This window comes from Chlamydotis macqueenii, chromosome 1, assembly GCF_036417535.1.
Source record: "Chlamydotis macqueenii isolate bChlMac1 chromosome 1, bChlMac1.mat, whole genome shotgun sequence".
In the NCBI taxonomy this organism is placed as follows: Eukaryota; Metazoa; Chordata; class Aves; order Otidiformes; family Otididae; genus Chlamydotis; species Chlamydotis macqueenii.
This window is the reverse complement of record NC_141556.1, coordinates 197402733-197418298: the sequence shown is the minus strand read 5'-3', so window position 1 is coordinate 197418298 and position 15566 is coordinate 197402733. Positions and strand designations below refer to the sequence as shown.

At 46.3% G+C, this 15566-nt stretch overlaps 1 protein-coding gene across 3 annotated transcripts in view; it reads right to left on the bottom strand.

The window, feature by feature from the left end:
• The window catches only part of ARHGAP20 (Rho GTPase activating protein 20), a 65223-nt gene extending 54132 nt beyond the window's left edge, over positions 1-11091 (bottom strand). For 2 of the 3 annotated variants that reach the window (XM_086742403.1, XM_086742411.1), the window contains exons 1-2: positions 10929-11091; positions 787-872 (exon numbers count right to left, since the gene is read on the bottom strand). In XM_086742403.1, the coding sequence (XP_086598529.1) occupies positions 787-872; positions 10929-11027 (185 nt within the window). In that variant the 5' untranslated portion in view covers positions 11028-11091. The remainder of the gene's footprint in view (positions 1-786; positions 873-10928) is intronic. The other variant, XM_086742418.1, reaches the window with a different exon arrangement.
• Between the last annotated feature and the right edge of the window lie 4475 nt (positions 11092-15566).

The window sequence follows — 15566 nt, the reverse complement described above, 5'->3', positions numbered from 1 at the left end:
TGTAGTGCAGGAAGACAAAAGTTATCTATGCAGCGTGGTTCAAACAGCAGGTCAGGGCTGGGGCTGGACAGTGGACTAGCTTCATAGAAATCCCCATTTCTATGGTAGCTTTACGTTGGGGTAGGGAGGAAGGAGGAATGGCTGATTCTGGCAGAAGAAGAAGACAAAAAAATGCTGAATGCTTCACAGCCACGCACACCCACATACACAGCCCCACAAGCTGCTAATGCTGGACAGGAGAAGGCTGTCACCATCAGATCCTGTCACACAGCATTGTCCTAAACCAGTAGGCACTTCTAGAGCCTCAGAGAGCCTGTACCATGCACCAGTCCATGACAGAAAGTTAGCTCAAGTTAAACTGTACAATCCCACAACAACCACTTCTGAGTTACACCTGGCACTGCCTAAGTGTACACGGTAGAAAGTAGGAAATATTCATCTTCTTCTGCCCACGCCATCTCCCCAGCCGTCAATCACAGCCAGCTACAAATTAATTAGAACTGAGCAGCCCAAGTGTTGCATGCCCAGTTGCAAACTGGGGAGCAGCTCTGCTTGCCCAACTGGCTATAAACAGCTTAGTGTGGCTTCACTGGGGAAACCTCCTCTAGGAGATCAGCCGGCGTCCGAGCTGGGTCGATCGCATCTTTCAGCAGGCTTTATAGTTGTGCAGCTACTGAGCAGCTGGACTGTGGCTGACCAGCTGGTGTGGACAATAGCTAAAAAACATTTGAAGTTTTGGGCTGAGAAACTGCAAAACAGTACAGCCAGCAAAACCCATTGACTCACCTTGAGACCGATCGAGATCTGTTAAGTGCTTTGACAAAGATCAAAGATGGTGCAGACTGGCGTCTTTGAGCCAAACTCTTCATTTTCTGATTGGAAAGAGAAACAAAATTAAATCATAGGTGAGATTTGGAACAATAACTGCATGTATACAGAGCTGTCACAGCCAGACTCCAGTTTCAGGCCATGGAAAATGGGCTGAGTTACTGCCATCAGCAACCCTGGAGAGGGGGAAATGGTTGTAAAACATCACATACTGAGAAAAACAGGAGCATGACCAGAAAGCCAGTGATAAAGAAAAGCTGATAATTACTGCCTATACACAGATACCTGAGGTGCACTGCACACATGAAGTAAACACCTAGAGCTCAACCACTTTTTGTCCCTTAACGATCTATTGTCCTTGAAATTTATCAAATAACAGATGGTGGTTCAAATTTCAAATGCTTGATACATTTCTGTGTCAGGTCTGACATTTACCATAAATTAAGGTTTGGATTCTACCCACCTAACTTTACGTGCTACACTGGGCTACCTTTCTTTTTCCCAAATCTTTAGAAATGAGGGCATTTTCCTTCCCCACTAATCTAGCTGGAGCATTATGCTTTGTCTCTCAGCAGTCAATAATGACATTTTTTTTCATTCTTGATTATGCATGGGACAAAATAGGACAGTGAGGGGCAGGGCAGTTCTTAGCACAGAACTAGGAAGGGAAGAGGAAAAAGGAGACACTCAAAGACAGAGAATGCAGCAGAAAAAAAAAGGCAAAGCATAGGAAGAGATAAAAATGTCATTAGCTATCAAGGGAACAGGAATTCCCATTGAGTGAAGTTGAATAGTACAATAAAAACACTGAGCAAATAAACAACACTGTTTTCTCCAGAGGTAGAAATTTCCAAAAGCACCCACAGGAGAAAAAATACAGATTTCCCTGTGCACAATTGTATTCCCCACTGTATCCTCTCCCTCCTGCAGCCAGCAGCAGGACTACGGAGTCCTGGCTGCTCGGGAGCTGCTCTAGTATTAAGTCCTTGGGAGCTGCTCCCTTGAACTGGTTGCACAGCCTGCTGCCGAGGTGCACGACCTCTCTTCTCACTGACCCTGCGCCAGAAGGGCGGTTGTTACCTCATTTAGCTCAAATATTTTTTCAGAATAAACTGGTGAACCAAAGGACTGTGGATGAACTCTTCCTTGAGACCCTGACAGGAAAGCATCCAGTGCTGGAGCGGTCCCTTACACCAGCCTGGTAACGGCCGTGAGCCCACAAGCAGGTGAACCTGACAGCCATGAAATCTCTGTTCCCAGCTCATTGCAAAGCTTGACTTTCTTCCTTCTTAACAAAAATAACCACTGACTACCAGGAACAAATACGTTAGGGAACAACTGATTCTTCTGCCAATGTATGTGCTGGATGTGGCACACATTTTGTTTGGGCAGGTGCACAGCATGCTCCCCTTGGAGAAACGAAACGCTACAGTACTACCTGGTTTGCTGGCTTTTGACAAGTGCATTTCTTTTACTCACTGCAGTGCATTTGTTATTGTGTTATCTTTTTGGTCCTCCTTTTATTCATGTAGAGCACACTTGTTTGTTTTGTCAGATAATCAGTTACAGCTACTGTGTGGCAATTGTTACAAATTCAACTGTGTAATTTTCATTCACCTTTAAAAATTGTCCCCTTTTCCCTCTTTCTTTTATCAAAAAATAATCTTCTCAAGATCAATACATTAAGCCTGGGAACATTTAGCTGTCTTCGATTGGGCTATAACTGGATAATAACTTAATAGATTGCTAACAAAATAGATGACCATTTTTGCTAGTTTTGAGAAGAAAAATAAATACTTTGCTTCTAGTGAATAAAATCAGCTTGTCTTACTGCTAGCAAATCCAAAAAGCTGTTAGCAGTTTAAAAAGTAGCGTATCTACAAGTACGAAGACAAAAAGAGACCTGGGTAACAATGTAGGATAACATCTTACGGAAGACAAGCCACAGATTTCACACAACCAGCACATTTTAGGCATTTATATAAAGCAACTACTCCCAATTGGAAATTTACTGCAAGTTGGATTTTTGGGCAGGTGGCTTTCAGGGGGTGGTTAAAACTAGAGCATCTCAGCTCCTGTAAGTGCAGTGGAGGTTTGGTTATGTTTTCAAAGAGATCTTAATTCCTTTCACTTCTCAGGTCTGAAAAGGAAGCCACTGGAAAAAAAATGCAGCATTTCAAAATGTCTGTCAATTATGGCAATTTTTTTTTCATGCTTGGGTTAGCAGTGCTTGCATAGTGCCTGTGGCAATGAGATTCTAGTCTTGACTTAAATATCTGAGGACCAAGGTAAAGGTTAGGACTACAGCAAGTTTAATGAGAGCTCAAATGACTGGCAGAGAGTCACAGAGTATTTCAGGTTGGAGGGGATCCCAGGCGGGCTGTGGTCCAGCTTCTCTGGACCTGCAGAGAGCAGGGCCCACTCGAGCAGGCCGCTCCAGGCCACCTCTGGTCCAGGTCTGCGTTATCTCCAAGGATGAGATTCCACAGCCTCTCCAGGTAACCTCTTAACACAGCAAAGCTTAACAAAAAAAAACCCCACCCTTAAAACATAAAAAGATCACTGATAGAGATTTGGAAAAGGAAAATTTTCACAGCAAAAGTGAAGGGAGTCAGCTCAGCTGTATGCAAATAAAAACATTACACAGAGACATTGACTACAAACAGAAAGGGGGTTTGTTTTTATTTTGCTGCTTATAGAGTTTCGGAAGAGAAAATAAGTGACCATCATGACAACTTGAATTGATTTACTTTGAGGAGGAAGGGGATAAATTCATCGTTGGCTAAGCTGGACCCAGATGCTTGCTCTCCTCAGTTTCACTGCATTTACATGCACAGGGATGTCACCCTGACGATGTGGAGAAGAGGAGATAGATCCTGGACAGCTGTAGTGAGAGCAGATGTTTGGGAGCAAAAGGAGATGCAATGACCAATTATCTAAGCGTGGGACACAGAGAAGCATTTCTCAACATGTATCCCACATCATAACCTCCCAATTTTTTTCATGTAAATATTAGAAAGGTCAACAAAGACAGAAATCCTCATACTTGCTGGCTGAGTCACACCCATGTGAAATGTATCATAAAATCAGTATCCATAATGAATGTTTACAGTGTTCCAGATGCAAAGATGATAATCTTGTATCAGTCAGAGCTATTTTTGCCTTCCTCACAATTAAAAAGCTTGGGTTCCTGCCCCCCTCCCCTCCAATTCAGGTTTAACTTCATACTTTCTGCATTTCTGGTGGCGGTTGTCTTGACCGCTTTTTTAACAGAAACAAAAAGTTTTGCTTTTTCAGTTGTTGGACTGGTGGTAGTATTTGGCCAGTTTCTCATCTGGTATAAGCAGATATAGGACTATAGATTTCAAAAGAATGAATTTACCCCAGATAATGATCAGACCTACACTCTGAAACACTGTTTTGTAAATTATGATCGTAGGTGGTTTACGAGCAGATCTGCCCGCCATGCTGAGGACAGTAACCTTGCAAACCATTGCTGAAAATGTGCTCTCTCTCCTCAGGAATCAAAACCCCTACAAGATTACAGGATTACAGGAAAACTTTCACAAGTATCTCACAAGTCATCAGCTGGAGGAAAAATCTATTCCTGACTGCCAGTATTCAATTAATTTTGCCTCACAGTTGAAGCGGGTAATGGTATTACATGAAATTTATGTAAATTGATATTGCCGAGTTAGGATATTATTTCCCATTCTGTGGAAAAGGTACCATACAGCGGCATCTGCGTGACGCCCTCAAAAAAATTGGAACTGAAGATAAAGCGCTTTCTTGTACTTTGTGTATATCACTTAATTACATCAAGTTTAGAAAGAGAATGGCAAAGCATGAATTAAATAAAGAATGCTTGAAAAAAATAATGATACTATTTATTTTGTGATGACAAATAACTTAGGTAGCATATATACAGTGTTTATAATATTTCACAAGTATCTAGAGAAGTGAAAATCTATTCAATATGCAGACGCTCCGCTGCAGCTACTGCAAAGCTGTAGGAGGTGGGAGCAGGCAGGCTAAGGCAGGGGCCATGTGCTGTGAATCCCTGGGAGCACACTGCCCATGCTGCCAGGTTATGGTGCCTGACCCAAATGATGCTCAGACACGTGCAGGAGGATTCCTCTCACCAAGCCTCTGACTCGCGCACCTGAGCTGTTTGCCTTGTGCTCCTTTTATAGTCAGCAGAGAGAAAAAGACACATTTAGCACTCAGTGCATCTTCTCCTAGAAGTGCTGTTTTCCTCCACTGGAAAGGAAAACTAAGGTGAATAAGAAAATTAAGTTAATCAGCTCAATCCTCTTCTTGCTATCTGAGCGAAGGACAGGGAACAGACAAATTCGTGAGCTCAGTAACCTATAGTCTGAGCTAAGGATGAGAAAATGATATTACCTGATGTCTATTTAAGAGATTCATACACAAAATAGTTGAAAAATGTACTCAGTTCCTGACTGACAGGTGAAGGCAGCAGAAATGCCCCCTCAGCAATGTTCAGACACCCTTGTGAAAGCCTCTCCAGACATGAAAGGATTTCAGGCTCCTGATTTACAGGCTGGCTCCAGAAGTGGGTCAAGGCTGGGACATCTGCCTGGGTCATTTAACTGGGTGACAGGGACAACCCTCAGATATGCCAATAACTTGAGCTGAGGATTGCACTCAAGTGGCTAAGCTCTCCCTCTCACTGCTTTGTTTTTCTAATAAAAGGAAGTCTGATTTTAACAAAGCCTACTCTTTAAAAGTATCTAAGTTAATAACCATGAGGGATTTTACCCATGCAAACTCTGCTCTTGTTGTCTGAGCAACAAAACATATCTGTGGCACGCATTTCTGGCTTAGCTAGACATGAACCAACACACAGAACACAAATCTTTACCAGAAACTGTAAGGCAAAGTTAAACTAACTGCCCAACAATCAAAAAATCAAAACAATGCTCAGCACCTAGCAGTTAATTTTCCAGGACAACTGGGCATCACTCTTTCATCAGGTCACTTATGAGAGGCATTAAATAATTTTTTCCTACATACTATAATCCAGTATTTGTTAGACTTACAGTGTAGGGTTGTTTAAATATAGCAGAAGTTACAAGAATCTCTTATGCTTTGGTAGAGCAAGAAATGGCCCCATACTGACCTATAACATTCTCAAGCCCTTATAAAAAGGGTGGGAAGGTGACTGCGTTTGAACTGCTGGCTCAGGCAGCAGAGATGTCTAGGTCCCACGGAGAGCCCATTTACCATAAAGGCAGAGCAGGTGACAAAACTATGTGCTTCTGTTTATGCTGGCAGAATACTTTTACTTACAAGGACCTCCCTAAAAAGCAAGCCATTTTTGGATGGATAAGCGAGGAGAAAACAATTGTAGGGGCACAAGAGAAAAGAGCTATCGACACAGTGGAAGCAAAAAGCACGTCGTCATGGAACAGCAGCTGCTAGAGAGCATAGCAAAGACGGAGACTAAAGGCCATCTCAGATCAGAGGGAAAAATGGATGAAAGAAACTAAGAGCAAAAAATGTTCTACCAACTATGTCCCAAAGGATACAAATCTTTGGAAGCACTGATATAGATATGTCCAAAAGATCTTGCCCATCTACATAGAAAGACGGCAATGTGGAAGATTACTACAACTGTGGAGGAGGGGAGCATCGAATATTCTGCCTATGGGTCCCACAGTCAGCTGCGCTGTGCCACAGTGTTCAGACCAGCTACTCTCGTTGTGGCAGTTTTGCTGAAACCCAAAGTTTCCTTTCAAGCCTGACACAAAGCAGGAAGGTTAACACATGGACACAAGTCTGCCCTGGTTTCTGTACAGCAAGGCTTTCTCAGGAGCAGTTTACAGAGAGAGGAGATTCCCCCTCGACCCGCCTCCACACGGATACTTCAAGCAGCATTAAGTAAACAGGCAATAATTTGATATATGCAGTTCTTGGGTATTAGATCCCACACGACCTGCCAAGTGCTTCTCTTTTCTACTGCCACTATGAGGGAGCAAAAAATCCCCAAGACCAGGTAACTCAAGAACTAGAACACATTGTTTCATGCATAATTTTCAGTTCTCTCATGGACAGAGGAAGGACAGCTAATGCTAGTTGGTAATTTAAACAGCATCAGGAGGCACATCACAGCAGTAAGCTATCATAAAGCAGCCCACCAAGGTGATTTGAACCTAAGGACCAACTATATGGATGATTTCATTAAAATAGGGGCTTTTTCAGTCCTCATCAGAGATAAAATTGTCTGCAAGATGACAGGAATTGTCCATCACTTCACTGAACAGTGCCAGAAGTGTTTCTGGACAGACAAGATACCCAGCACTACCAGGTGTGATTTGGGAAGCAACCCAACAGATCCTCAGCCAGGATCACAGTAAACAGGATAGAGACTTCTAGGAAGAAAAAAATAATATATATATATGAGGGCATGAGATGAAGGTATCATCGAATATAATGGCAAATACAGACTTGATTCATCTTTGCAGAATAAGACAAGCAAAGGGATGGACATTATGTATGACTACCTTTACTCTTCTAATGCTGTTAATTTGCTTGAATTTTATCCATTTAGTACACTGTTGGGGAACACTATAACTCTGCTTTCCCCACCAGTAAACTTTTGCTGATGAGAATCAGAAAGAAACACAGTTTTCTGGTGATGGGATATCATACTTCAACTCTCAAACCATAAATACTATTTTGCTTAGTCTGCAAAATAGTTAACTTTTGCACATGTTGTATGAGTAAACATTAAAAATTGCTGACCCTCCAAAACATCGTAAGTGGTTACTTGAAATCTTCAAGGAGGCAGCAAAAAAATCCTAAGAGTGACTCCTTGTGTTACCAAATATTGTCTTGTGTGAAATATTCAGGGCTGGTTGGAATCTAGCCTCCCTGAGAAGAGAGAAGTGGAACACCAGGAACTTATAAATACAGTTAAATGACTGCTACTGCTGACACAGTTACACTGGCATAAAAGACATCTCTGCTGCATAGTTTGTTTTGATAAATTTGTAGAAATAAGCTCTATCAGTATAACCATTCTTACTCATGTTACTTCAGTCCACTTCAGAGTTGCATCAATTTACTGGTATTGGTTACTAAACTAAACAGTCAGTACAAAACTTCTCTGTAGGTCAACCGCACATAGTCCAGTGACTCCGGTAAGTCCAGGAAAGGAGGGAATCTGGTCCAGAATTTTCCCAAAGCATTAACTAAAACACGACACTTCAATGTCACCTTTTAGCAGGGTGTCTTCAACGCCTTGTAAACATTAACAGAGAGAACCTCTCAGTGCCTGTGAGGTAGGTGAGCAGTTCAAACCACTTTGCATGTCAAGAAAATGAAAGGAAATATTTCCAGGAAAATGGTTTAAATGGTCACACAAAATACATCAATACAAGTCCTAGACAATTTCTGTCTCTTGGTCCTATGATGTAATCAAGCATGTGATCCTTCAGCCAAGTGGAAGATGAAGTAGGAGTTCAGACAAACACAGAACAAAGCAGCAAATCTTGGCTACATAAACTTAATTTGAAAAAGGTATAGTCACAATAATAAAAAGGAAGAAAAGTTCAGTGGTCACTTAGCATCCCATATTCGGGGGTATTTGTGCCAGAAAGTAAAATAGTAAGTGTTAAATACATATTTGCAACAAAAATATTCAACTTGACATGCTGTGTCACCAGCATCAAAATTGATTTCTTGCCAACACATTCTTCCATTTAACTGTACGTAACCAATACAAGCCGTGTAATCTCCCCAGTAGTAAGAAAGACTTTCTGCATTGTAAAAAAATATGATGCTTTGACACTGAGTGGAAGACAAAACAGAGCTAGATATAGAGTCCATAGGACCCAAATAGTAAAAGAATATTCATACTGTGACTGAGATCCAGCTTCAGGCAAAATTAGGGCTAGCCCGCTGCTGCACAAGCATAAAGGTAGGAATCTTCTTCCCCAGACAGACACAAAGAGATAGCGTGCTAGTCGTCTCAAGGGAGCACCGCGACCACGAACGAGCAGCTGAGCGGTTGGCTGGATGTTGGTGGCTGCCTGTGTTGGCTGTGCATGGTGCGCAAAGCTGCCATATGCTGCACGGCCCAGCCAGGGTCTCAAGCTGCTTCTCCACATGAGCATTTCCATCTGTACCCCCATTGCATGTGCCTCCACGCTGAGGAATTCCAATAGGGCTGCCAAGATCCGTAAAAAGTAATATCCCTGCTCCCTTGTCATCACTGGCAAAAACAAGGTCTGCGTTCCTTCGACTGTGGGCTCTTTGGAGGAGGAACAGGAGACACAAGTGCTGCCATTAATATTTGTCCTCAGAATGCTGAATCACGAAGCAGAACTTGTAAGAAAAACATGTTCATCTTCACAGTACTGGAGCATCCCTTCTCATTTCACACAGGTGCCTGGCATCAGGGCTCTGCCAGGTTGGGAGGTACAGGGTACTCTGTCTTCAGCACAAATAAAAGAAATGATAGAAGAAAAATCAAAGCCGCACATTTAGCCATGTCAAATCAGATCGCAGTACTTGGAGATCACTTTGTCCAGCAAGGCAGCAGAAGGTACTCCACCACTTTGTGTAGGTGTATTGCACTTCCCTGTTCATAAACCGATCAGGTGTTAACTGCAGCAATGTGTGGTAGAAACCTTAGCCAAACACTCTCCAGGCAACCATTTCACCATTGGCGGCAGCTGCCATGAGAAGAGGTCCCCAAGGCTGCAGTCAGGCTGGAGTGCTGCGTGCCTTGGTGGGACACAGCACACATGGACGTATCCCATGGAAATGAAAAGCATTGCTCCCCAAGCTGAAGAGAGGCTTCCGCAGGAGGAGAGGGACCAGGACGCCTCTCTGCACCTCTCTGCCATGGCCAGCAAAGCCCCAGCCACCACTCAGCAGCAGGACTGGACACAAGCTCAGCCTCTGCTACCACACATCCTAAATTCATGTCACCAGGTGGACAGATTTAGTAAAGGACACCGTAACCTAGCCAGTCATTCTAATCCTGCCAGCCTGTTTGGCAATCAGTAGCATTGTGCACCTCTAAAGATGAGGCAGTGCATACGTATAAATGTCATTGTGAGGCAAAATCGGTAAGGCAGGAAGGTAACAGCTCTACTTTGGGTAGAAAAACACTACAGCACTTGCTAAATCAAGGAGAAAAAAAAAAAAAGAAATCCTGTTTTACACAGTGGGAAGAATGTGGTTATTACAGCTTGCCCGTTACAGCAAAGGAAAAGGCAGAAACGAGTACTCGTCTGTACGCAGAAGTGAGCATTTTGCACTTGATCATCTCAGATGCTGAAAAGCAATTTGAGACATCAAACAGATTTTACAACCAGTTTTGAAGACGGGATGACGCTCTTCTGCTATCAATTGTGATACACTTAGGGAGCGCAAGGCGCTTCTTTGAGAAGCTGCTCTTACATTTCTCTTGCACAAAGTACGTGAGAGAGCAGCCAGCAAAGCCCCCTCAGCTCTAGCAAACCCCTCCCTCGCTCCCCAAAACACACAAGCAGCGGATCCCCCTCAGCTCCCCTGGATAATCATCCTGCAAACGTCCCCCCAGCCCTCACTGACACCCACCCAACAAAACCTCCAGGTACCCATCTAGCACAGCCTCCCCTTGGGTCTCCCCAGCACATCCACGCACCAACGCCCCCCTCAGCCCCAGCTCACCGGGAAATCCACGCAGCAAAGCCCCCTGGCTCCACCGACCACCACCGTCCCCAGCCCCCCGGGACAGCTCTGCAGCCGCGCTCCTCAGCCAGGCTGCAGCCTCCCGGGACACCCACGCAGGAACTCCCCCGTAGGTCCTCGGGGTTATCCACCCGGCTGAGCCCCCCCAGCCCCACCGGGCACCGCCGCACCCCCAGCTTCCCCAGGGCACCCGTGCCGCAAGCCATTCCCACGGACAGCCCCAGCCCCGGCTCCCCCCGACGGCTCCCCCGCGGTCACGGCTGCGCGGGACCCGGGGCGATGGGGCCGTGGAGAGCCTGGTGGGGACGCGCTGACCGCACGGGGGGTGCTGCGGCACCGGGGCGGGGGCGATGGGGCGCTTTCCCGCGGGGTCTCCCGTGGGGCGGCCTCACCTTCTTGCTGTCGGCGGCGGCGAAGCCCCTGCTCTCGCCGCTCACCGAGGACGAGCGGCTCGGGCCGAGGTGCTCCTGTTGCGGGGACATCACGTCCATGCAGCCCCGCGCCGCCGCCCTCCCGCCGCGGGGACACCGGTCCCGCCGCCGCCCGCACCATGGACAGGGCGCGCCGAGCCGCGCCACTCCCCCCGGACACGCCTCCGTAGGACACGCCCCTCACAAGACCACGCCCCCCCGCGCGCAGGTTCGCGCCCCTTTCCGTGGAGACAGGGTTGTGGAAGCAGGCGGGGGGGAGGGAGGCAGGTGGCGCGCATGCGCCGCCGGCGGGGGTCGGCGGGAGCTGGGGAGGGGGCGCGCAGCCTGGCCCTGCGCGTGCGCGGACGGTGCGAGGCAGGAAGGGGGGCAGGGCTCAGCGGGACCCCAGGTGGAGGCGGTGCGGGGGGAGCTGCGGGCCCCGGGGGCCTTGCGTGGTCACAGGGCGGGGTTGGGGGCTGCACTGCCCCGGAATTAACCCCCCGCCTCCCCACAGAAGGCGGGTCAAGGCGAGACATGGGCTTCTCCACTGGAAGCGTTGGGTGCGGGTGCAGGTACAGGTGTAGGGGGTCCTGGCCCAAGGGGAGCTGAGGGGATGCCACTGTGCTCCAGAAGGCCGTGAACACTAAGGAGGAGGAACCACTAGTTCGACTGATGGATGGCGTTGGCTGGGGAACAAAGGGGTGTAAGAAGGCTGCAAATAAATATCAGCTGGAGGAGGGAAGGCAGCGTGCTGATCTGGAGAAAAGGAGGTTGTGGAGGAGCCCCACCAGCCAGGAGCCAAGGGTGTAGCTCCGTGAACAGCGGCGATTATACGGCTGTTGTGTTTGTACACCATTAAATATGGTGCCTTCCACAGCATGGGCCTACTCTTGATTGCCCAGGAGTTTCTTTCCAATCTTTTCTACATTTTGTGAGGGATAATTTTATCTCCACCCTTTCCAGCTGAAAGAGGTACTACATGTGTTTTCTCCAAGGTTGTTCGCAAAACACAAAAGAGAGATCCTGCCATCTCGTGCAGCTTTTAATATCTACCACTTTTCTTCTGCTAGAAGAAGAGTTTCTACATCCCTGTGAGGAGATGGATTGGGAATTGATCCAGCTTTAACAAGGTTGCTTTTCATCTGGAGAACCCAGACTGGTTCTCCTCCTGGAAGCAGAAATGTATGTGCTGCTTCTGTAACTTGGTGGCGGCTGTTCTTGCCATACACAACTGAAATAGCAGTAAACAATGAATTTGGTTCCATGTTATGTAGCCACCTGGACAGGTTATTTAGGCCCAGCATGGCCATGTGATAATGCTTCAGTGATCTCTTTGTTGAGATTGATGTGGGCACCTGCCCTTTGCTTGCACCCTCATTTCTGCAAGTCAATGAAATCAGGTAACTGTAAGTAAAGGGAAGATGAAATATTAAAGCCTGGTACACAGTCTGAGTGCTTCTCCCTCCTCAGGCAGAAGCACTGGGGTTTTCTGGATCCGACTTATCTTTTCCTCCCTAGCGTATGCCTAAGCAATTAAAAAACAAAAGCCGTGGACATCTATGACCACAAGGAGATAGCTCTTGGATAACACCGTGCCTGTGTGTCCAATCTCAGAAAGTCCACCAGGCTGCCACTAATATCCTTGGGAAAGAAAAATGGATGGTTAGGGCAGAGGTTTGTACGTATTGTGTAAATTTACGTGTTGTGAGTTGCACTGATTCCTCCTCATTGAATTTGTAAGGTCTTTCAGCTGAAGTGTAAAACCCTTGAAATGATGCATTCTTGGTATCTGCAACTAATTTACAGACAGATGGCCATACGTCACTAAGGCAAACCTGCGTATAAAGAAACCTTCTGAATTTTTAAAGCATGAGTCTCTGAAAATCATGATGTCAGCTACTTTTTGCACCTCTGGACCTTGGCGCAAACTTTGCATCAGGCTGGGCGGCGAGCACCCATCCCCGCATGCTGTGCAGACCTTGTCTTGGTGCTCTCGCAGGTTCTCCCATCCATCCGCTCCCATCCTCTTCGTTGTGTCCCTGTTTCCTCTCCTTCTACCACGGTGCCGGTCCTGCGAGGGGTTAGCGGCAAGTGGAGAAAAAGCAGAGGTCGCAGGCTTCCACTGGCACGGCGCCCATCAGGAGGCAAGTCTCCAATTACTCCTGCGCAGCACCCAACCCACTGGGATGCCATCCCCAGGCAGGTCTCCGAGCTTCTGTGAGAGGGCTAAGAAAAGATTTATCAGGGTGGAAAGGAAATGGTATGAAATGTCTATTCAAAGCCTGGAGTATATTTAGGATTCTAGCAATCTGCTCCCCAGAAACATTTGCAAGTGATGATATTCTTGGCGGCATTTTGGAAAAGGGGCTGTAAGTATATGTTTGTTTTGCAAAGGAAATGTTACATAAGCTTTCCAAAATGCTCACACATGCTTAGAGGTGTTCTTTTATCTCCTACCATGAGCACATTTCCTACACTCTTCATTGAATACTGACTCTTTCACCTACTCACCAAGAAAAATAGATTAAAATCTTGCCATTTAGCAAGCAAGATCGGAGAAGTGCAGCATAAATATGTTTCCGTATGCAAACATGCAGCCACCAAGTTTTTGTTAGCTGCAGTTCTTTCCTGGTGCTGGCTTTCCCATACCTTTCCTTAATCTGCTCTGTCAGGAAAGTGGACCGGAGGTTTAGTGCCAGAGACCTGAGCTGGCAGAAGTGCCTCGCATCCCCTCACTGTAGCACAAAGGATGGAGGCACAGAGGGAGCACACAGGGTACAACAGTGATGTACAAGCAGCCTGGAGCACCTTGGCTGTAAAAAGACCTCTGGGGTGGAGCTGGCAGCAAGCAGGTCCTGTGCTTTAAAGTGATTAATCTCAAAGGGTAAAAATAAACAAACAAACCCACTAAGAACTGCCAAAACCTGGAAACAGGAAAAAGAGGTTTTCCCAAAGGACTGCTCAGAGCTTAACCAACAGTTTCTTTCTGGCAGATCAGGACCTTGTTTATTGATTTTAGTTTGGATTTTGAGAGGCCCTTGAAAATTGGTGTCATGATGGAGACTGGGGCCAGGATGCGATCACAGCTTCAGCATCCCCAGTGCTGCCTCTGCCTGACCATTACCCATCTCTGTGCAGAGATTCCCAATGGAAGAAAAACACTGGATGCAGAAACTCCCGCGTAGGCTGGTGTGAAACCAGCCACAGGGATGGGGCTGCTGCTGCCCAGACCACCCTGGTCCCTGCCACCCCGCAGTGCATGCTTTGACATCGGCCAGCCCACGGGTTGCCTGCTGGGAGTCTCTTTGCTTCCTCTCACACCACCAACCCTATCTGGGTTTTGACATCAGCCTCAGTATTTCTGACCCTTGTCAGGCTGAACAAGGAAAAGCTGAGGCGTAGAATTGCAGCAAACCATCCTTAAGCTGCACCAGCTATCATCAACACCAGCTAAAATCCTGCTTGAGCCTGGCCCTAAAAAAAGATGTACAAGGCTCAGAAAATAACATGCATGTTCACAGAAAGATTTTCTTCCTGTTGCCTTGGCCACAATGTTGTGTGAAGAAAAATACTGGGGAGACAGACGGGGAATTGGGACAGAGAAATATATGGGTGTTGTAGGAAAATCACATTTGTGCACAAGACACAGGAGAATTTTTCACGGGCAAAGCCATCCAGATGGAAACACGACCCCTGTAAATCTGCCACATTAGGGAAACCCACAGTGAACTGTTACAAATGTTAAGATACACAGGCTGCAGCTACCTCCAGCTTTTATGAGCTTTCCAAACACATTAGCACTAGCAGACATTCCCTTCCAAGAAAATCATGATATCCAATGAACTGTGTGAGGCTAGAAATGAGTGAGCTGTACTTAACTTGCACTAAATAAATGTGATTCTACTAAACCTGCCCCAAAAGAATATATTTTCCTGAACACTAATTTTATGAACCTTGAAAGTGTTTCGTGCAATTAAAGCCATGCAGTAGATCCGAACTGAAAACTCCAGAGGCAGTTGTATTTCAATGAGATCTGATGCAATGACTTTCTGTTTTAATAAGCCAATACCTAGAATCTCATGCTGCTCGTGCATTGTGAGCAGCTAAAAATAGGGCCGTATCCTGAACAGACTGGAGCTACTCAGATGGAGAAAAGCTGCGCTGAAAGGAAAGGTTGGAGAAGGAGAACAGGATGGATGGAATGGATGGTGGAATTCAGCGCAGGAGCTCTAGCAGCAGGTATTTACCCTAGAGTGTGAGTCCTTCATTGCTCATCTGCACAGTATTTGCTGCTGCTCCTCGCCAAAAAGGTTGGGGTAAGCTGAGAGCGTCCCCCATGCTCTGTGGTCCTGGAGGGCTGGGGCAGAAGAAAGCACAGGTACCAAGCCCTGCCCTTTTGTTTTGATAGCAGCTTGCTAATAAAATTGTTAAACACTGTGTGAGTAGTTGCTAAGTGGAATTCATGAGCATCCTGGGATTCAGGGCACAGCAGTTATTAATGCTTTGTGCAGACAGGTTCACATTAACAGGAAATACTCCACTCTGTCCCTTCCCATGCTCTGAAGTTTGGAGGGCCTGCTGTGCCAGATGCTCTGCCTCAGAGACTCCGTAAGTGCTGAG